The 25,625-nt window shown below is 28.3% G+C and overlaps 1 protein-coding gene across 3 annotated transcripts in view; it reads right to left on the bottom strand.

The window, feature by feature from the left end:
- Positions 1-417: 417 nt before the first annotated feature.
- Positions 418-25,625, bottom strand: part of LOC111041267 (cyclic nucleotide-gated cation channel subunit A) — a 182,039-nt gene continuing 156,831 nt past the window's right edge. Inside the window, exons 8-13 of one of the 3 annotated variants that reach the window (XM_022325506.1) lie at positions 17,661-17,816; positions 17,436-17,579; positions 12,736-12,991; positions 10,533-10,697; positions 7,043-7,172; positions 418-3,805 (exon numbers count right to left, since the gene is read on the bottom strand). In XM_022325506.1, the coding sequence (XP_022181198.1) occupies positions 3,643-3,805; positions 7,043-7,172; positions 10,533-10,697; positions 12,736-12,991; positions 17,436-17,579; positions 17,661-17,816 (1,014 nt within the window). In that variant the 3' untranslated portion in view covers positions 418-3,642. Of the gene's footprint in view, positions 3,806-7,042; positions 7,173-10,532; positions 10,698-12,735; positions 12,992-17,435; positions 17,580-17,660; positions 17,817-25,625 lie in introns of those variants that run through there. The other 2 variants (XM_022325513.1, XM_022325515.1) reach the window with 2 other exon arrangements.

The raw sequence follows: 25,625 nt of genomic DNA on the forward strand, positions 1-25,625 counted from the left end.
AATATCATCCTCAATATACCGACATTTAGGAATGTTCAAAACGTGGTTTATTCCATATTTTCCAGAATAAAAAATTATTATATTCATATACCATATTATAAGAATGCTACAACCTTATAGTTAAAGTTGTATATTGTACACACGCTATTTGTATAAGATTACACTAATACCCATAACTTACAGACAATATAATACCTACTAAATGAATTATAGACGTGAATTGATATATTTGTACACTGTTATATTATATATCATATAAATTAAGTTCATTTTACCGTGCAGTTGTCGCCGAGAACATCGTTTAAACACAATATTATGTACATAACTACCTACTCGTATACATGTAATTTATATATAAATACTGTATACAAATTAATTACGGTGCACATGTACAAAATCACAAAATGCATTATAAAGTTTATTTAAAATACATATATTATATTATGATAATAATACAACTTAAAACGTGTTTCCTATTAAATCCATGTAAGTGTAATATACAATATTGTCTGCACGGGTTTTTAACTTTTATCATACAATCTTTCCTAAAGCTAACTTTGTATCGTAAAAAACTTAAACATAATTTCGTAGTTTCATTCGATGTAAAATACATAGCACAATATTATGCTATATATATATAAGTGTATAACGAACGTCAAACAATGTATGTACAAAAGAAAATATATATATATTATGTATATTTTTGTCGTACTCTTTGCCATTTCGTATCTACACGTTAATAATATCAATAACTTTAATAACAGTATGTACTCTTTTAAAACTATATAATATTATTTATAACATTTATAACTGTACTTATATAAATTTAAGTGGATTCGCTTATATAGTTATACAAATTACAAATTACTACATAACAATAAGATAATATTGTTAACACAAACTACACGTGTTCAGTGTAGCATAAAAAAATAATAGGTACTTATAACATATAGATATACAGATTTGACAAATCAACAATGAACGTATGTTTTACAAACTAGTTTTAACTAGATTGTTTTTTTGTTATTTGAGCTTTGCATATTTTTTTGTAGTTGTATTCAGAAGTATCGCCGTATGCAGGACTTTTTTAAAATTATTTTTTTGTTTATCTTCGAGGGAGTTAAACTTTTATCTTTCTAAAGACTGATCGAATAAACCCCGTAAGTTGATTTGTATTTCAACTAAAATGAATATAGAGAGCCTAAAATTTCGGAGGATGACAGTTGTACCCTAACCCTCATCGCACGTCACTGCATGTTGTAATTTACACGAATGAGCCATTTATAGATGGACATTTTAACTTAATTCATCGATTTTATAAATAATATAGTATGCTATACTGAAAGAAAATGATCTCAAATTATTGAATGCCCACCTATAGGACACTGAATGACAAACCTAATTCAAAACGCACACGGTTATAAATATTATGTTCGTATACCTCGGATACTCGTTGTGATGTTAGAAATAATTATTTTGTTGTTGATATTATTATTGCGGTGCGTTGAGGTGGATTAATATCACATTATCATATTATATTACACCATACGAGTATTTCACTATAATTAGTTAACCTAAATGTACGTTATTTCGAATGTGTAGAATATATTACCTACCCAAAACATCATGACAATTATTATGTTTATTTATAAACGCATTTCCATAAAATGATTCAATAGCTATGATTGGGGGAAATATTAATGCACGTTTATTGTATATACTATGCAAAATCAAAATAGAAATGGCCAATAATATTATAAATTAGTATTAGAATAAATGCTTTAAGAATTATTGAAATGATAAGATAAGTCTTAAAATTTACTCTACCACAATCCATGTAGGTGATACCTATACTGTACAATTGTAAGAAAGAGTAAAAAAAAATTGTTGGTCAACAGTTTTGTTTAATATAATATATTAATATTTGATTAATTATGGATAAGATGTTGCATATTATTTAATTAGACAATTGTGTACTAACAAAGTTAAGGTTAGTAATAACTATTACAATTTTATGCTTTAGATTAATTTATCTAACGAATTTTATGGATGACTGATGACTGACGAGTAAAAGTAAACATACAATGAATGAAATATGAATAAATCTAAAACTAAAGAGAAGAAAAAAGATCTTGCTATACAATATTATTAATTAATTTAAGTTTTTGAATTTCCTAAATAACTAATCGTGGTTATTTTGTGCCATAAATTGTTGTGTATGTTTCGTAAAACTGCAACTGAATGCTGAATCGTTTATCGTTTAACAGATATTTGGTTCAACTGCCATCAAAAAAAAAAAAAAATATGTGACAGTATTTAATACTTAATTTAACCATTTTGTTTGTTAATAGTTCTCTGAAAATTTTCAATCTTGATAGCTTTTTTATCACCCTCTCCCTGTTTTTTATTGATTGCCAGGTAAAATATTTTAATATAAAACGAAACCTACTGTCGACATATACACAGAATCTCCTTAGAATGGCACTCAATTCGGGAGTTGTACAGAGTTCAATTCCAGATCTTGAATTATATTTATGGCTGAATTCCGTCCAATAATACGCTTAATTTAGTCCAATTTGTTTTAGAATTTGTTTGACATTTATGTTTTGACAGTCCTAAGTCTTTAAATCGGAAGGAAAATGTATTTTTGGATTCAATTATGATATTTTTTGGACTCAATTAGGTGTAAATTTAAGTTCAATGGACCCAACTGTAATACGTCATTCAATTCAAATAACATTTACTATTTTTTTATTGGTATGTACTATGTATAATAAAATGTTGGTGAGAATATATTTTGTTAAAAGATAAATTAAATTTGGTTCATATTCTATTACAATCTGTAGTAGACAATATTTACTTAAACATGAAACTAATTGTGTTTAGCAATTGCACTCAAGTTTAGGATATTGAATAATCAACAAAAATAAATCTTTATAAATTAGAATTTAATATCATAAGATTCTCATGTAACAAAATACTATACCTAAACATTACATTTTAGTTAAATTTAATTTTTAAACGTATATTGGGTGTTATAAAAATTAAAATATTAATTTTACTACATTAATTTTTACAAACCAAATGAACACAAGAACGTGACGCACATACTTCATGGTTATTTTGGTATTTTAAAAATGTATATTTGGTACATCATGGGAATATTTTAACTGAATTATTTTTTTTACTTGAAATTATACTATGAAATAAGTTAAATTATTTAAAAAACCAAACAATGTAGACAAGGAAACATTTTCTGTAGGAATATTTTACAGTATTTTTGATATCAACATTAAGATATAGCTTAGATAATGAAAATACCATGATACTAGTTGTAAAATATTTCGATTCCTTTAAACAAATAAGTCATGTATACGTAAACCATAGTAGAAAGTCGACTGTCGTGGTGTACACTTGTGTTATATGTATATTATGTATATTTTTGTATGTACATTTCAAAAGACTACCCCACAATTATTTGGCTACATAGATCCGTTATGTAGTATAAACCATGTGTATACAATGCACTTAAATATTGGCTGTTGACTTTTTTTAACTATCCAATATCGACAATATACATAGTGGTTTATATTATGCCGAGGCATATGGATCCTGTAAATGAGATAGCCCGTCAGTTAAACATCAGGTAGACTTAAGTTTACGACGCCTTCGTGCCCAAGAATTCTTGGGAACGTTAAACGATCTCCTTGTGGCATAAGTCCCGAATACCGTTGATTGGCTAGATGACGAAGTTGAGTCATTTTCAACATTCGAACCCTGTTGATCCTCGTATTTTGAATCAGTTCTAAAAAGTAAAAACAAAACAACAATATCGATTAGTATTTAGTATATTTTATTATTACGTGTACTATAATATGTAATATGTATGATGTACCTATTCAGTAGTAAAAAAATAATGATTTTTAATATTTATTGCGTAGTGTACAATACTATTCTGATCAACTTTTGTGAATTTGTTTTTAATTTAGTTTAATTTTATACCTACTTAAGTTCTGAACATACACAATTAATAATTGTTAAAAATATGGCCTGGAGTGGAGTGGTGGTTGGCCATAGTCACTTACGTGTGCTGCATTCAAGCACTATTCCGGCGCCGCAAGTTCCCGGATGGGTGACCATCCAGGTTCTTTGCGACGAATCCTTGGCTGCCCCCCAAAAATGAAAAAAATGTATCTTATACACTTATTTGATTTAAATTGTTTTATATTATTAAAATATGTATTTTATTTAAGTAAATTTAAAATTTAGTGAAATAAAAAGAGCATTTAAATTATTTAAAATTGTTTTGAAAAATCCAAAAATTAATTTTTCCGGTTATCATCACAGAAAATTGGAAACATTAATTAAAAAAATGTAAAGAATCTGAATAAAATTCGTTACAGTATCCACTATATCTAAACTAAAGATGGTCATTTTATTTTTCAGTACTTAAAATGTGCGATGTGTGTAGTTATTTATCATATTTAATAAACTCAGAAATCTATCGATTTTATACCAATGTATTTTTATATAAGAGCTTTTAAGTAATATTTTTACATAATAATATTTCCGTTATATGTATTTTATTGATTAATTCAAATAATATTTTTTTCATTTATTGAAAAGAACATTATTTGCACGTTGTGTATAGAATGCAGTCTAAGAAGATTAAATATCGTCAGACATTGTGTCAGACATGTTAGATTTTAAAGCAATTGTTTATATGTTTTCTAAAAGATTCTTAATAGATTGACACATTATTTTTTTTAAACTGAATAGAATAAATAATTTTAATATTAATACTTGATAGTATGTCATTATATAGATACATATTTATTATAACCCGTCAAGTAGTAGAGTTTTATTTTATTATGCTCTGAAATACCAGTAAATAATGAATTTAACATAATTGTATAGCATTATTTATTATTTTGACCGATAGAGATTTTATTAAGATACCAATGTTACATTTTTATTAATAAAAATCATTTTGTGTATAATTTATTATTGTCTATGCAATATTACAAGTATAAAATTATCATATTCTAATACTCAAAGACAAGTACAATATTTCTAATTTTTATATTCATTAAAAATAAAAGTGTAATGTTCAACTTATAACGTTTTCTATGGTAAAAATTACTAATTATTAATCATTATTACGGCATCATTAAAATAGTGTTTGAAAATACATAACACATGCACTTTGCGACTTTATATTAAATTGCAGTAAATTTAATAGAATTTACAGTATTTTTGAAAAAAAAGGATACTAAAAAGAGTTATAGGAGTTTTTTCAATGTAACAAGTAACAAACCTAACAAAGTACCTACTACTAGTGCTAAGTTCCTGATCGAAAAGTCATATGTAATTTTTAACTTTTAACTTTTAAGGTATTTCTACTACCCAGAAGAAAAGTAAATTTGAAATCATTATATATTATAAAACAAATAATATGTATTCACAATAAGTTCTAAGATATCTGAAAACAACAACTAAAAATTAATGTTAATCATGTTCAAATGTGATAAATCTAACATTATGTATTTTATAATATTATATGGCAGCGTTTGGTTTCATACAAAATTTTAAATGCGTCAGAAGTTTTTGAAAAAAAAAAAAAACAAAATCCAGAGAAAGAATATAAGGAATCCAAATCTTAACAAGTTTTTGGCAAATGAAGCTCAGTAACGATTTATCATTGCCTTGAAACTTGAATTCCCCCACCCAATTCGTGCATAAAATTGTATTAATATTACAGTACACCCATTAATAATTTATGAAATTGAATGCAAATATTTTGACTCGAAATCATATTTAACTGTAATACCGCAATTATATCTCTCCACCTCTGCCACTAAAAACATCCGAGCAACTGCAAACAAACGCCCCGATCTGCAGAGTAATCTGTCTACCGCTTAATAACATTCACTTACAATAATGACATTTGGTAGATTTTTTTAAAAATGAGTACTTTAAATGCATAAATACAAAAATGCTAATAAAAGTTTTTGCACGACGGAAGAACGTAAATAACCCCGCAATCCCGTTATATTATACGTTTTTTCTCCTTTGACATCGACCAGCCCACTGTACCATTTCTCATTATTTATTTGATGTTCGTAGGGCGAGACAGAGACGTTAAGCGTATAATATATTGTTTATCTAATATAATTTAGACAAAAGGAGGCGCTAAAATGGACAAATATTACAATAGATAATGGCGTATTGCAGAATGCTATTCATTTCTGAACAAATTTCCGAATACGAATATACGACGGAGTTGTATAAATTATCATTATGAGAATTTTCGTGAAGGCAATTGTTGTGCGTTGCTGAAAAGATTAAGTATTGTACATCGATCGACATTTTATCGATCAAAACGTATTTTTATTAACACTCCTATTAAATTAAATTGCTTGCCCAGAGAAACGAAAACAAAACCTCAGGAAATTGCTCCAAGGTATCCCGAAACAAAACCAAATACGTATTCTTATAATATAATACATTAACTATACCAGAAAATAAGAGATTTTTAGTTTTTCCATATAGAGTAGAAAATAATAAATAAATAAAAATTTACTTTAAACCTTTCTAATTTTATAGGCATTCACGTTCTAGTAAAATTAACATATTATTGTAATATCCTTAAAAACAAAAACGATCACAAGACTCTATGCAAACTCAATGTACGAGTAGATATATACGAAGCTATATATAAAGGCTATCGGAAGGTAGATGTCTAGCTGAAACGCTCTTTTAATGCTTCTATGTAATAATTTTAAAATTTCCTGGAAAATATTTTGAGAGGAATATAATCACTTTATTCCTTTAAAAGTTACGTTTTTCAATATACTTTAACACAAAGTTTTTCAATCATCAATATTCCTATTAAATTTTGTGGACCGGATGCTTTGAAAATGTATGTTTGAAGTTTCACACTAAAATTATTTTGTTTCTCGTATTATTTAGTTAATTGTGATAAATATAACAATTATTTTTAGGCGGACATATATTTTAATTAATTTTTTTTAATATTTACATTGAATGATATTTGACAACTCGTATTTGTTCTTCCAATTCGGTAATTTTTTCATTGAGCTTGACATTTTGATTGTAATATTCGGTCACGAGATTTGACAACCGAGAAGTCACATCTTTCATGGTGGTATCTGAAAAAAATAAAAGGATATCGCAACAATCAAAATTTATCATCTCGTACGAAATATATGATAAACATATAATGATATTATATGCCATATAAATACGAATACGATTAGTAGAGGTACAAAAATATTATGTTAATAATATATTATTGGTATAGGTTCATAATATAATATTAAATAGGCATAAATTAGTATAGGTACATAATATAATATTAAATAGGCATATATTAGTAGTAGACTTATTAAATTTGTCCATATTAGTCGAATGCGTTTATTAATTATTAGTATATTATATTGCTATATATTTTGTTAAATACAATTAGGTAGTTACACTTGTTATATAGATTATAGATATTACTATATAGTGTTATAGTATTATGCGAATAACCATTAAATTATCAAATAACGGCTGCAGTGTTATAGACATTTTAATTATGTTGTGTTTATTTGTCAAACCACATTATATGTATACAATAATGTAATATAATACAATAATACAATACTATATTGTTGTAGTTATATAAGGTATACCGACTTTGCAGCGGATACAGCATGCTGCAGAGATGTCATAGCGCGCGAACAGGAAGCGTCAGAACTTTGGTGTGTGCATTATTATTATTATTATTATTGCTGTTGTCATTACGGGTGAATTTAAGTATTCTTTCGAATACTTTGTTTTTTATTTTTTTTTTTGTTCTTTGTTTGTTTTTGGATCCATTACAGAAACGAAATACGGAGTGGTCTGAGTAGCTGGGCGTCAACTCTCTCCATATTATAAAGTATATATATATAATAATAATAATATATATATAATATATAATAATATATACGTTGCCGTCACCACCACCACCGCCGCCCCCGCCGCCTCAACCATATATGCTGTTCTATGTATTACGCCTTAGTTCGAGATGAGACTGTAATATATACGATATACCCGCGGCTGCAATGGAGGAATGAGTTAACGGGTGAATTCAGAACGCACAAATTGCCCGGCGTGTAATATATATATGCATGTACAAGGGTGATTCACCAAACTCGCTCACCTCCATTTTGTCAATATCATCTCAAGGTTTAGAAATTATTATTTTTTTTTTTTTGAAGATGAAAACCGCCTCTTTTTACTGGAAATTGTTAAATCAATTGATTTTTTTGAAGATGTTGATGTTTCTAAATGTATACTCGAACGAATAGTTTATACATATATAGTTAATAAGACGTGTTATTAACACCACTATAATAGTAAAGATTGTATTATAACGCTTCTCTTGAAGTAACATTATTACAATTTTATAATAAATAATATTTCAAAATTATTTTTATTTTTTTGAATAGGTATTGAAAATCATGAACAATTAATAATTACTTTGTACTTAAAAATTCATAAAATATGGAATGTAAATACCTATATAAGGTATTTGTGCTTAAGATTAACGAATTTCTATACTGTACCCGAAAATTCAATCATTCCGATAATAGATTAGTAGTTCTATCGTCAACCTCATGGCTATTGGTGATATTGATTTTCTATTTTATTTTTAGATTATGCATTAGCGAGTGGTCGTGATTCACACAAATTGTTCATGGAAAATTCGAAATATTTTTTAGTGAAAATATTTGTTTAAAAATTTAAATATTCAGTCATATTATAATATGTTTTATGGATTTACCTACTTACCACCATTTTTGAGAAACAATAAATTCGTAAATTTAAAATATTAAATTTATTTTTTCAATCATTTTTTAGGGGGTTAGGGCGATTGCATAACAAAAGTGCTGAACGCGGGCACTTTGTAGTTTGTACGGTAGGGTAAAATTACACTTTGTATTACCTAGCTTTAATATAAGTAATGACAATTATAGGTAAGTATTATATTGTAACACAAACAAATCTGAAGTCATAAAAAATTATATTAAAAGTATTATTTAGTCTAATTATCATTTAGTATACCTATTTAAGTTTGTATTTAGTTACAAGCTTACAATAGACGGTATTTTAAACCTTTATTTAAAAAAAAAAAAATTATTATGATTTGCTTGTATTATAAATATTTTAATTTACTTTATAACATTTTTCATTGACTTTTTAATAAAACTTTTTATAATTATTATGAAAAAAATGTTTAAATCTCATCGAACTTTTTAACATTATATATTATATACTTATATGATTGCATATATCATATTATTTTATATTTTTATATGTATATAATAGTAAAAATAAAAATAGTGACCACCTCGTTCTGCAATCTAAATTTTTACCTGACCGTACAAAGAGTTCACGTTGTGCATTTTAAGCAACGACCGTAGTAAGTGACCGTTTACCAGCAATAGGACAACTTGGATGTCCTCTCCAATATGCCTCTGCTTAACAATTTACAGTAAAAAAGGATGACTCATTTAGTAAATTATGTTTTTACTTCAATAGGACACTGTTGCGTGACTTCTCTTTTGAACGCAACTTATGGCAACAAATCTATGTAAATAATTCAAAACAAGATTTTCAAGTATACTTAACAATTCCAAAAATCATTTACCAGGAGTAAAGGAGAATACAGAGGTGAGCATTATTGGCAAACCTGACATATAATATTATTTATATAGAAATTATACTATATAGAATAATGTATATCATAATGTTTTGTACACAATTGAAAGGGCCATTAAATCGTACAAATGCAATACAATACCGCCACAACAACAACAACAACAACAACAAAAACATCTGCAGTAACCTTCACCCAGATTTATCGTTACGATATACAGGGTGTGTCCCGCGAGGATTGACCACTATGGTCATGGCAAAAAGTGGAAGATCAATTGATCGAGTTCTGGTGACTGGTTGTAGTCAGTAAATCTTCGCGGGACGTAATCTCACCGTACTATTAAGATGGCGTTATACCCGTACATAATATATGTCTTCGTCTTAAAAACGCATAACACACCCATTTCGCACTCAGAACAATACATTTAATTCTGTTGTTTATGTATGATATTAGAATGAATGTATTGCTCTACAGTAAAAATTATTAAATAATATAAGAATATTACGCAGGACCACACGTATAGAGTTATTGATATTTCAATTTGGTTATGAGCATTATACATTTTACAAAAAAACCGACAAATTATAGAATGCTAATAACCTGGTTCAAAATATAAAAGACCTGTGGTCCCAGATGATATTCTCACATTTAAATGTGAAAATAATAGAGTTAAATGGATGTTCTGAACGAAAGTCCTGCAATGTTGTGCGTACGCATAATATAAGACAAGGACAATAATTAGTAACAACACATGCGGGTACAACGTCTTCGTAGCGGGCGCGCAATAGCAAGTGTCCGTCACCCGTCCGCTTTGGCGACGTACAAACTTGAGCAAATTGCTTCCGGTTTGGTTTGATAACGACTGTCGAGAATTTTGACTTGTGCTTCGACTGCTTGCGATTGGACTGCCGCAGAGTCGGCTGTCCGAAGTCGTCCCTGCTAATGGATCTAATGTATCCTTCCACGCCTCGGTTCGGGTGGTTACAGTCTATATTTTATATACATATTATTATAATATATAACTTTATAAGTAGTGCGTAGATGTAAAGAACAAAACACGTGTTTGCGACAGATCGGTATAGTAAGGTTAAGGCGAATAAATAGACACAATTATTATACTAATATAGTTTGTAGATGCAATAAAGTTGAAAATAGTGTGAAAAAAAAAATGAACACCAGTAATTACACAACTAACTTAAGGATATTGAAATTAACTATCACAAAAAGTAATAAAAAAATAAGTTCATAACAAATCCAAACATATTTTAAAATATTGTAATATAATATAATATATTCATTATTATTTATTCATAATATGGAAAAATTAATTATACTGAGCTTTACACATAATATTGCATCATTTAATGAGGGGTCCTTCGGTCTACACCCTTTTTAGTCTCCATTGAAGTACCTATCTATTAAAAGTGTTTATTAGTATGTAAAACATTAACTATATGAATTGATAATCAAACGAATTTGGATGGTGATAAAATAGGGTTATTTTACCTCCAAAACGACCACAGATAATGCATTTTAGGATATCAACATTTATATGATATTTATTACAATATTATTATCTTAGGTCTAAAATTGTATTACATAATTTATTGTGTATATCTACACACAATATTTATTGATTAGGAAAATAACTACCAGAGGAGCCTGTTGTGCTTGTTACTTTAGTAGTTTATCTTTTTACATTATCCATTTGACTTTCGTATAACGTAGGGTATCTATAATAATAATTTTTAGTGCATTTTCACATTTGATAATATTTTAAATTTAATATAGTCAGATAAAATTAAAAATTAAAAGCTTTAAACATTTTCAACTAAATGGACACTTTTACAATACATTTAAGTTTGCTTGGTTATTATTTACTACAAATTAGTGCTCGAGATACTGTAATTATATTAAATTATCAGTATTGAATATCTGCCATAAATCATTTTTGTGTAGAATCTTACATTATTGTTCATCTTACGAACTGTCATCATTTATCAGATGCAACCATATGTGATGGCATTTGATGGGAATTTAATCTTACAACACCATTATTTATTTTTCATCTAGTTCAGTTTTTCTAGAACTATAATAAAATAATTACACGATTTTCAAGAGTTACCATAGATAATATTTGCTATTTATATATATACGTAATATGTATTCGCTTACAGTTTAAATTCTCATGTCCATGGCATTTAAAACATATATATGGCATATTGTTATTACTTATAACATATTTATTATTAATACAATTTGCAGTATTTCAACATCAAATAATTCAACTTATATTTATTCTCTAACGACAAAAGTTATATATTAATATCATTACAGCAATATGATCGATTAAATTAGCTATTAATGTCATTCAAATATTAAATTTAAACTTTGGAAATATTCAAAAGAAAATCGAGTCATTTTTTTAAACATTTTCGAATGAAATCAAATAAATATCTAGTATTGAATTTAAGAAAACTATTACGAAGAATGTATTCTTTATATTAAACCATATTTTCTTGATACCAATGTATGTTACGACTAATATTACAAAAATATAAAATAATATAAAGTGTTCATGACATTTAACATTTCAGTGTTATGTCTGCTATGACACTTTATTAAATTGTTATTATTGTTGAAGGCAATATAGCTTAAACACGTTATTACCAAAAGAAAACGAATTACTGTACGATTCGTACATTATTAAATAAATTATTAGTCCCATATTAATGATGACAAATATTTATTTTCTGTTTTTAAAGCAATAACTTTTTATGACAAAATTGCATTGTTTTGTGAAGAATAATTTGTGAAAAACAAACTTTAGTCATTAAAATAAAGCTTTATGGAAGTGCGTCAAAAAAAAAAAAAAATGTTAAAATTAATAATTTTAAAAACTTATCAGAATTTTCACTTTGTTGGGCGTAAAATGTCAAACATAGTAATTTATAATGAAAACGTATTGGTAATACGGCGGTGAAAATGTACCTATTTGTAATTGAATAAAAATGTTATATACATACCTAATCTAGACACTGCTTCGTTAATGGTTTCATTCTGCGTTTGAGCTTGCAGGAACGCGTCCTCGTCTAATAGCCTATCTTTTCGCAGTAGCTGACAACCACGTTGCATTAGGCTGTGTCTAGCTTCGGGATAATCCCTTAGTGTTTCCCAGAGATCTCTTTTGGACAGACAAAATAGATCAGAGTACCCTAAACTCCGGACGTTGGCTGTACGACGATTGCCTGTTTTGTTTCCAGCTATTTCTAGTACGCTTACCTAGGGAACAATGAAAACAAATGTAATCAATTGGTTTTATTGATTTTTGACTTGAAACCAAAAATATGGCTTACACGTGGTGTTTAATGCGTAAACTAAACGTTTTAGTATTAAACATCGACTCGATTTGATCCCATGCAATTTTGATTTAATACTTAATGGTATTGTTATATACTTCATCTAATATAGAAAAATCTCGCGTCACAGCGTTTGAGGTCGGCTCTCCCGATTTGAACGAATTTTTTTTTTTTGTATATTTGGTAGGCATGAGAACGGGTCATAAAGTATTTTTTACCCTCTTACCCTCATCCACAACTTTTTAACCTAACCTTTTGAGATTTACGGGGGAAATTTTTGTTTATAAATGGTTGCGAGCTGTTGGTTATAGGAGAAATATAAATATATTTAGAAGAAATTGGTATTTTTTGTTTATTGGTTGTCAGTGGTCAATTAAGCAGATCGAGTATGAGCATGCACTAAATTTAATTTTCACACATTGTCTACCAAAGTTGGTCTTATAGCCGCCCATCAGCGTTTTCGTAATCAAAATCAAAATAAAAATAAAACATATTATTTACATAGAGTACACATCAAGCGGAGTCCGCAATATAACTGCGGTGGATTGCCTACCCGATGTACTGCTCCCATTATCACAAGAGAGTCTCATATAAAGTTGGCATTTTTAACGGGAGCGAAGTGCGCGGGATTAGTTAGTAAATAATATTATTATTTAAGAACTTTAGTTGTAGTAAAAGCAATAGAAATTATATATTAAGATTTAAATTGGAATAAAATAATAAAATACGTTAATATTATCAAACATATTTAGGGTTTTACTTAGTATAATTCATTATTAAATACACATTGGTGTTTTAATCTTATTGTATAATACTTGTAAGCTCTGATAATCTTCTTATATTAGAAGCCATTATTTATTCCTCTTAGAGTTACTAAATACTTAACTATTGGTGTACTATTATATAGTTACACTACAAGTTTGTTAGTTTCTACATTCTATACTAAATATTAATCTAATTTTAAAGGATTTTGAAGTCCGAGAAAATTTTAAATAAAACTTTTAAACGCAATAAATACAATAAAATGTTATAAAAAAATAGTTTGAAATCAAAACTAATACTACAAAAAAGAATAATATAGTAAGAACCTTGATAATGTTATAGATTATAAACTTATAAAATGTTTTTTCAATAATAACAAATAACAATTACCTTGTTATGTTTACCATAAAATCGTATTAAGCTATACTGTGCTATATTTCTTACAATTAATCTACTATATATTATAAAAATATATTAGTTCATACATTTATATTGATTGACCCAATATATATATATACATAATATACATATTTGTATGTTTATAATATTTAGATAACATTTCTAAATAAATAATTAACAGCCATATTTACTCTATATAATATCACTTCAGTCATAATCATTAATTTTTTTTCATACTCACAGTCTATAGACTATAGCACTATGCAATCACTATCAACTAAGATAATGTTGACTGGAAACGACGTGGTTGGAGGGTGTGGGGGCCCGTTCTTGTTTAAATACTGATTTTGTGTGAAAGAGGAACCAAACCTGGTAATAATTTTGGTATAGGAATTTACATAAATCTATAAACATGTACATAATATAGGACCATAGATAAAAGAAGCCTCCTAATTTCTACTTTTACGGAATATTCCGAATATCGTTTCCAGTCCATAGTCTATATTATCTATTAGTTCATGACAATCACTCACATTAATTGGTACGTTTACGAGTATATTAAACTATTAAGGCTTAAGAAGAGATTGAACTGTAGTCTTATAATTTTAAAAATATATGCATAGTGAATGAATGTTCTGTGCGATTTTTTTAAGTTAAAAAATTAAGGACTAGTTGATGTGCTTATTTACATAATATATTAAAGGCATTCGACTATTTATTGGAATGTTTTTATATTTAAAAAAAATATAATACTTCAAGTATTTATAACACAAAATTTGAAATTAAGGAAAGTTGAGTGGAGTCTCCATTTAGTCTCTTTCATGATAGTATCAGTAGGACTATTACTCAGATTAAACTTCAGCTTAAAACATTACTAAGTATTTGATTTTTATTATTTAGGTACGCATAAGCATTTTAAGTTGTTATATTTAAGGTTATAATGAATTTATTGTAGAAATTGGAATTTTTTTACTTCTGCGTAGAAGAGGTATGGAAATTATAAAAATACATTTTTATTTTTTTGTTTAAAACAGCAATAAGTTAGTATTTTACAGTCAATAAAACTGTGTTATATACAGTTAAAGAAAAACCCCTGGGTATGATTATAGTTGTATGGAAAAATGAAGAAGGAAAAATCCATGGTGTAACATTTCATGACCGGTGGCCATCCGTTAAAAACCTTGTAACGATACCGATTTTATTTTGACATAACGAATCAGATCTATGTTGTTGGTAACCATAATTTCGGATATGTTATAAGTTATTGTTAGGTACTGAATATTATTACTTTTTTTCTAAGTACCAGAAAATCATAGTTGCATATAATATTTTATTTCTTGGTATTTGTTTCTTTTTAGATTATCATGTATTTCATTCCAAAATAAGATTAAAAAGTGTTAATAATTAATATTGTATTATAAGCACCTATTCGAATAGTTTATTAAGCGATAATAACCGAATGCCCGAATTATTAATTATTAATTTACACTTGCACTTGGTCATAACAAAATATTGTTGAGCTCTTGTGGGTTTAAAACATGTACCTATAACAATGCATGCGTTGAATGATTGTATTTTGTGGTGGTCATACATATAACACATCGAACGATAATTGTAATAAATACCATAGTGGCATCGGCATGGCACTTTAATGGCAATGTTAACGGTAAAAAGCAGTGATTTTATTTTAAAACATACCAAATCACCAAAAATAACATAAAAAAGATCCTCTGTTTTTTTGCTAACTTAATTTGTTATTGTGCATATTTAAAATGTACCCCGAAATGAAACGGTACTGACATTCGAAAAGGGAGTATGTTTAATTGGTGCCATTTGTGTTTCTCCTAATTACAGCCATATACACGCACATATATACATAAATACATATCCAAATACAAAAGCGTATACATAATACATGTATATAGGTATATGCATATAATATATAAATCTTTCCTCTTGTATATTTTCCAAGAAATACACCATGTACAAGTGTTTCAAATTTTGCATAATATAAAGTTGTACTTGATAAATCACATAGGTAGATACCGAATTTACTAAACATATTGCAGTTTTGGAACCTAGTTAATGTTGGGTATAGTTGTATAATTAAATTTAAGTGAACAGTAAATTAATTATAAAGTTCGATACTATAATATATTTTTCTTTTTAAATAATATTGAAGCAAGTATCAAGTTTTTAGCAGGATTTTGTATTGCTAATATAACATAAACAAAAAGTTTTAAAGTATCTCGCCCAAAAAATCTGATTGAAGGCTCACAATTTCCAACAAAATGTAATATTTTACATGATAATTAAAGAAAATGGCAACTTTAATGGTATGTAATATGTGTTTAGGTATAAACAGTTTGTATTATGAAAATCAAATTAAACAAACTAATTAAATGTATATGAAACTTTAATTTCAAACAGATTTAATGAGAGTGCCACTGCTAAGGAAAATTATTATTATTACATATTGTCACAAACATATTTTTAAAATGTTGTACCAAATACTATATAATAAATGTTTGTTATATTTTAATTACTCGCTTATTTTAGGATAGGTACTGTGATGTATTCACAAATACCTATGGTAAATTTCGATTGCCTTTATCTCACAATAATGAAATATTAAAATATTGATTTTTTTTAAATTGTCTGACTGACATGTGGTTACAATTAAATGTAATGACTAATGAGGATTGTAATGACCACGATTTTTAGCGAGATATTTAAATCAATTAAATTGTATGTTAATTACTTTTGTTTTTATTAAATGATTATAACATTTTAGTGATTTTACATAATTTATTTAAAAATAAGTTATCAAAAATAATACCGAATCTAATATAATTTTATCAATGTTTTAAAATTAATGATTATGCATGCAAACTTATACCAGTGACACACCAATACACCATATTTAAAATATGAATTAAGATCTAGAATTTATAGCTTGTATATGAGGCAGTGACAACTAATTATAATTTTAAGTGCGACATTCTATAGTTTAACAAGTATTTAAGTCTTAATTAAAAATGAAATCTAGATGTTGAAACCATAGATTTTTTATGACTTTATGAGTAATAAATTGTCGAAGATCAAAATTGAAGTACTATAATATAAGAAAAATCAATATGGATTAAATAGTTGTACTGTATAGAACCTATGGGTACATAAAAAAACTCGTTTGTTTTATTACTGACCTCTCCAAAAACGCTTCCAGCGCTTAAAGTGGCGATTTCGGTTTTTTGGTCGTCAGCAACGACACTGAGAATGCCTCGCTTTACTATATACATCTCTTTGCCCACATCTCCTTTACGACATATGTAGTCTCCAGGGCTGAACACCTAATTATTATAGGAAAATAAAAAACGATAGAAATTATAAAAAAAAAAATGTACAGGTTGTATGGTACTGGTGGTACGCACTTGGAGTCTGAGCTTGAGCACGAGTTCTTCTAATAGGCCAGGTTCGCAGTCCTGAAATATCTCGACCTTCTTTAATGTGTCGAGATGTACGTGTATAGCTATCTCAGCTTTTAGTTTATCTGGTAAAGCTGCCAACACACGTTCTTCATCAAGAGCCTAATATTATAAAGTGTGATGTTATTACTTGTGTTATTGTAAAATTAGAATATAAAATAATGGTACAAACATGATATAATTTAAAAATGCATACCGTGTTTATAAAAATTGACTATTGATATGTAAAGAAATTAAGTTATTAGTTTTTTAAAAACTGTCTCACATCAGAATTCATTATTTATTTGAATTCAGGTTTCACAAAAAGATAAATATTGGAAGTTTTATGTGATTTTATTTGAAATCATTTATAGTTCATTATACCCAAATTAAAACGTGTTAAATTATCTAACACTATATAAACACGTTTGTCGTTAGCTTATTCATGTATCAAATTAGTTATATTTCATAGCTTAATATTACATAAATTAGCTGTTAGATTAGTATTTATACAAGTATAGTATAATTTTAAAATTAGAGTTTTTAAAATTGTTCGTGCACTATAAATTCTCAAAGCTATTATGTATACCTATTACCTAATATTTTTTGTTTAATTAATTTTTAAAAGAAAAATATTATTTATTTATACATAATATGACGTATTTATATGTTGTATAATATACATAAAATAATCAGTTGGGAAAGACCCAGACGTTATCTGTAAAAGTTTTTGTAATTTATATTTAGCCGCAGCCGTTGTATGATACAACATATTATTTTTTACCTCTGCGTTCTGTCCATTGTACTCTGTCACGCTGTCTAAACTTTAAACATCGGTCAATATCAGTGGCATTACTCAAAATATTTCCCACTTCAAATTTAAAACATGAACGCAAAAGAACTTTAAAGCTATTTATAATGATCAAATTGTATTTGATATAAACATTCAAGTTGGGTAATTAATTATTCCAAAAATAAAAACAAAAAATAAATGTTCGTTTACTTTAAAATGTATAATAAATAATTTAATTGATTGATATTGTGAAATATATTTATTTTTTATACCTAACAGAGTATAATATTATACGGAAATTTAATTTTAATCCCATGTAGGTGGTCCTGTAAGGAAAATAATATTACACAAAATATGATTTTCTCAACTGCAAAAATGTGCTCAGAAAATACATAATACCTATATCTCAATTTATACACTTTTACTGAAAGGTGGAGAATAATCGAAACATGCAAATAGGAGATCGTGTTTAAATTCGCAAGAGAATGATTCGAATTTGTATCTTGGTTATCTAAATATCGGATTAAAACATATGCAAATTCTATAACTGCTATATCTTAGCCCTTAGCTATAAGCAAAAAATTGATTTACGCCGTTTGAGATATTTCACAAACTAAAATTGAATTTTCTCTTTATCGCTTTTCAACAGAGTCGGTACGTTCATCTTTATTTATTTTTCTAACGCCTACTGCAGTATCTGAAATTTTAGATTCTGAGTGAAACTATTTTTTTTTTCAACCACTGTAGAAGCTAAAATAAGTGCTACAAAAGTTCCAAGTATAGTGTTATTTGTTGATTGGAAATCAATTGTAATCAGGGCTTTGAAGATGTCCATTTTTATTCAATAGTTGTTGAGTGCGCAAGGAAAAATTATCGACAACTGGTGAAATACATTGAATATACACGAGGTCTAAACAGATATCCGAGAAGAATGGAATTTTGAATGCGATGATCTATTATTGGTTTAAAATGTAAACCATGTAATAAAACACTTTATTTTCTACTACACCGAGATGATTGAAGTGATACGAGTTCTCAACTTCCAATCTGAGCATTCTGAATTATAAACAGCCTTTTGTTTGTTCATTACGAATATTTTAATGGCAATTTTAGTTTTCAATCGGTTCTTAATAATTTCAAAAATCAATATTTTAATTATTGTTATTATATAAAAACAACGGTCGTAAATTATTATTCACCATGGTGTAATATATTTTTATTACATTTTTATTTTAAACCTTTTTAGTTTTTTCTCGGATCTGTATTATAACACCAGTGTTATTTTCAAAAGTTTTTCGATCACTTCTTTTATTATTTCTTTTTTTTTTTTAGGGGACCAATACAAAACTTTTCAGACATTATACAATACGTAATAATAATATTTTATATATTAAAGCATAAATTGAAAACCACAGGCAATACGAATATGTGATGGAATACTAAATATATCACCATAGTGGTGGTCAGTGGTGTAAATTAAAATACCTGCAAAGTTTTATCCTATACCCTGGAATATCAATATTTATTTGATGTATAGATATCTTGTTATTTGGTATAGTTCCTTAGTGATATGACGGTATAATGACGTATAATCTGTCAATGTCATTATTTATTACATTATTATTCTGGAAATTTAAACATATTGTATTCGTTTCTATTCAGCATCATGGACAATTATTTTTTTTCCAATTTGGTACTCTTTAGTACTCTTATACATTAAGATTCAAACACAGTCACCTATTGCAGGTATCTATGTGTATAGCTAGTTAACGCATAAATAGTTTAGAATGTAAGAATGGACATGGGGTGATTTATTAACACGGTATAACTGCCAAATGTGTTATTCAATTTTGAAAAGGAGATATTATGCCTGTATACATTATTGTTATTACTGTTATTATTATTATATACGTTTCTATATAATGGCAGTGTAAATATATTACAATCATAATGGTTAGGGTTGTATTATAAATGTATTATTGATATATTATCTTGCATGTGTTAACAATAGTGTGGTGGGTACCTGTATATATTATGTGAAATATCAGAAAACAAAATTATTCATTCGATGCAAAAAATACAAAAAACACATTATAAATTATAATAATGTATTATATGTTATCCACTACGGTGATACACTCAACGAATTCTTGTAAAAAGGGGGTTTTGCAAATATTATTTAAGAAAGTATTATTAAACTTGAATGTAGGCTTTTAAATGTTTTATTACACCGACTGCGACGTGATTCTTACAGAAACTTACGATAATTTACTTTGTTATAAAGCGATCGGCACCACTAAGACTTATTTACAGTGAATAATATAACGTAGTGTGCCCAAAAACAAAAAATACGAAATTAATAAAATTAATGCCAACGTGCGCTGGCACATAGCTGCAGCTATGGTGACAATTTTTAAGCTTTACAGCCGAAATTTGAAATATTGTTAAAAATAATAAATCATGGCGAAGTCCTGCAATATGTCACGCGTGCCTTTATGTAGGTGTTACGGCGAGAACAAAACGATTCGTTTATAACAACTCTGATTCTATAGATGTTAATTAAGAACGTATATAATATATAATTCATCACACTCTGCTCGTGTATGCTGCGTTTGACGTGATTTTTATACAATAATCATCCGGAGGCAGAGCGCTATAATTTATTATGCAAATGATTATGCATCGTCGCGGCGGCTTATTTGCAGAGTACAACTCATATTGTACGCAAAAATACGTTTAATGACTTAAATTAATGATTGCACTCGCCGGCCGACGCGAAGAGTTGATGCCATGTAAATCTGCTGTAATGCGACAAAACGTTGAAAATTCAATACGTTAAACAAATCTATGTCGACTTATTTAAATAAATATTTCATCGAAATCATGTATTTACATATAGTAGTATTAAAATAACGAACCCCTCTCGGCGGGGTATAAATCACGCCGCCTCTGAACCGTGTGTATTATTTTACAGATGATTATTATACATAGTTTTGAATGAAATTACTAAACGATCACCAAATCGATGTTGTACCGAATTGTGTATGAAGTCAATATAGTGATGGGACTTTGAGCGAAACTACTGATATGAATCGCAATATTAGCTTATTTTTCAGCAGTTGCTGCAACACTATAATGTCAGATTCGATTAGAACAACAGCACTGTCATACAAACTACCTAATGATATCAAAAGCGAAATTGGGCCATAGATCTGTAATCACAAAACATTTATAATTTTATTAAGAATTTTTAATCTTTTATTAACGGAATTTGTAATTTTTTTTATCGGGTTATATGTCACATAGCTGAACAATAATATCTAGGCTTAATTGAAACAATTCAATAATAATAAATAATGACAAGAAAATAAAAGAGTGCCTCGCAATGTATGTTCATAGATAGTGACTTATGAGTTATGAGTTATGAGTTATGATATATTATAGTTATAATAATAATAATAATGAAAACAATAACCATAGTTGTAATAGACAATTGTTATATTCGATGTATGGCTAATAGTAATTTACATCTTTATTAGATTTTTTATTATGACACCACTATCTTTTTAGGCTTTTTTTTTGGAATTCTCTGGAACAGCTGCGGATAATATTTAGGTGAGGTAATAAATACATAATATTTGTGGCTTGAGTGAGTGTGAATGGAGGAAAGAGGTAGGACTGAGGAATAATTTACTGCTAATAATACCAAAACTGCAGGGCAATACAGAATTTTTTTTTCACACACTTTCGTAGTCAAATCAGACTACATCTACAACGGACTGAGGAGTTAGTGATTTGGTACTCCGCATGGAAAACAATACCACAATTATGTCACCCACAGTATAATACATTAATACGTGTCGGTGAATATTACTAACGCTTTGGGCTTGGCTGCCACACCAATGGAAAAATTAAAACGAATATTATTTGGAAAAACACTAAAATATGTACCCAGAAAAAAACGTCCACCCGCACAGATTTACGTTCCGAATAGCTGATGACGCGAAGCTGTTAGCCTGAAAATCGCTGTGTACTACACAGACATGAGGAAGAGTGTCGTTGCCACATTTGAGAATAATTATAGTATGTTGCACTAAAAAGTGGTAAGCAGAAAAATGTCCAAGGGAAAAAAGCCCAAGGAAAAAAAGATTTTTTTCTAGCCTTTTTAATTGGGGTTTTTTCTGCTATTCCCGAAAAGCATATCAAACGGAGAGGTTCTAAACATAACTATCGTGGATTTATGGTTCGAAGATCTGCTATAATATACAATATACGTACGTATTGTCATGACTCATGGTACATCACCAAGTATGTCCACTCCCATTTTTCGTCAATAATGCAATTATTCAAAATCTAATTTTAGGAATTACAAAATATATATACTAATAATTACCATTATTTTGAAATTCTCGAAATATTTGTAAGTGTGAAGTGTTTTGTGGAGATACAAACTTCTGTTTTTTTAAATGAAGACTCTCCTATTCTACTGTAAATTATTTGGTAGATATTTTTTCTGAAAATCTTGACTTATCAAATTTTCTGGTAAACTTTTTTTTGTTCAAGGTAGAAAACTTTAGAAGGAAACTTGTATTAAATTTTCAAATGCTAGTGTTAGTAGGTACTCGTTGTAATCAACTAGCATTAAGTATTTCTACTTAAAGATTTTTTTTGAGTATAAAAAAAAAGGTGAGAGTGGTCACTACTCACTATATTTGATGCATTCAATTTGATTTGAAAATTATATAAAACTATTCTAAATGAAGGGGACTATCAGCCTATTAAAAAAGTATTTTATGATAGTATTGCTATATAAATATTTTTTTTTACAATACTAATGCAAGCATTATATAATTCAAAATATTTTACCCGCATATTTTACTGCATAGTTATAGACCATGTGTGATATATAAAACTCAAAAAATAAAACAAATTTAAGCAAGATGTATGTATTATTGATTTTTTCTTAGGATTTTTCAAAAAAAATAATTTTAACCTAGTTCTTTTTTTTGCTTTTATGATTTATTGTTAGTACTCAATAAATTTTTTTTTTAGTTGTTTTTGAAAACTGTAATACTCTTACTTTGTTTATAAGCGATTCAAATGCGGAAGTTCGGATCCTGGTATTCCGGTCCCACGCGAGTGTATTTTACCAACTATTCTCTCGTCTTTGGAGTCTCCCCTGCCAAGTACAAAACACTCGCGGACGGGGAAAAATTCACTTTGGAGGGCGTCCAAAAAAACCGTAACATTAATTACCACCACCACGCCGTTTCCAAGGAGAAGTTGGTTAGGCTTGAGGGGCACGGGACCTACACGTCGTTGCAGTATATCAGTGAGGGGAGGAGATGGGGGGGGGGTTAACCGGGCCCATTTATACGACAATACAACTTCCTAGGCTCGTTTCGGGCCAACCGGTACATACACACAATACGGACACCGTGTAAGTATAATGCGCATATTATTGTAGTAGTTCTGTATGGCCACGTGGAGTGATATACGACTCTTACGACCCGGAGGCTCAGCGGTCACGGACAGGCGAGTTGAACCCAATGTAGCGTTTCCCGAGAAGAAAATCGTTCGGGCCCGAAACGGCAGTGCTCACAATTAGCGGCAACCGCAGTCCACAGCCGACACTTCGACACTGTTTCTTTGTTCATGTAGTTTATCCGCGTCTGCTACACAGAGAGGGTGAATTCCGAAAAACGCGAGAGAAAATAGAAAAACCCCACCGGAGTTTAACGACTGCAGCTGCTAGGAATGGATTTCCGAACGCATATGGTCTATTTTTAATAATGATATAATGTATGAAGTATGAACATTTTAAATAGAGTTCGAGTTTTGTACAGACAACTGATTTTTTTTCATCTGTCGAAAACGAATCTATGCCAGCTAAAAATTCGAATCACTAAAAGCGTTGAATAAAATACCCGACATTTTATTTTGTGTCTTTTCCATGCTAAATTTTGATTTTTACTTTTAGTTGTTTTTTTGACTATTTCAATTTTTAATAAATATTTTTTTTTACAAAATCAACGAGTATTTCAAAATTTGAAAGTGGATATTTATTTATATTTAACAGTATAAGTCCATATAAAATGTTTACCTAGGTACCTACTTGATTTTGTTGTGTTGCTGAAATTTAAAAACATACAACCTTAAATACTTGATTTTTTCACCAATATTTATACAAGTATTTTATATTCATGGTATAATTTTTAAAGTATGTATATTGATACTTTGGAGCTATTTATTGGCATTGGAAATTTTCAATTTTTTTTCTATAAAATGATATCTATCAAAAGTGTTAGGAAGCTCGGTCAAAAAGGTTGAACATTTAATACACGGTTCTTCATAAATCATAAGTGTATAGTACTGGAATTAAAAAAAGAAAAAAAAGTTGGGAATGAATTCACTATAATTGTTATGATTGTTTGGTGTTAGAATTTTGACGAAATTCGTAAAAATCGCTAAACATTACATTATTACAAATTGTTTTGTTGTTAAATATTCATACGATTTTTAATATTCATATCTTAAGTTCAGACATTTAGGTAAAAATTGCAGTTCACAGAAGTGGCAACACTTAAACTCTGTTTCTTTGTATAGTTTATCCGTATACAACACACGTAGGTTGAATTTCGGAAAACACGAAAAATAAACTTCTCCAGAGTTTAGCGACAGCTGGCGGGACTCGACTTCCAAATGAATGATTATTATGCTTCGTAGTAGAAGCGTCATATACATAGAATAATTTACTTCTGGAGCTCTCATTCTGGCGAAAAAACTGTTAAGAAATGTAAGAAACACGGAAAGACACGGTCGGCGGATGATAGGAATTCGTTTTAATGTCCAGCGGCGACAGCACTTGCGTAATTAATTAATTTTCGGTCCAAAAGCGTTGGTCCTTAAGGACTCAATCCGGCACGAACGATTCCTTGGGTATGTAATAGTTTTGCTTTTCATTAAACCGTATATAATGTGATTCGTATATTATAGCGTGTTTAATTTCGTAACAATTATAATACTGACCGTAAAATAAATCATTGTATACTTAATCAATTTATCATAAGTTCGTTAAAATATTTTTAAGCTTTACATTTTAACATAATTTGGAATTATGTATGAATAAATATTATATA

The sequence above is a fragment of the Myzus persicae genome, unplaced genomic scaffold, assembly GCF_001856785.1.
Source record: "Myzus persicae strain clone G006 unplaced genomic scaffold, MPER_G0061.0, whole genome shotgun sequence".
In the NCBI taxonomy this organism is placed as follows: domain Eukaryota; kingdom Metazoa; phylum Arthropoda; class Insecta; order Hemiptera; family Aphididae; genus Myzus; species Myzus persicae.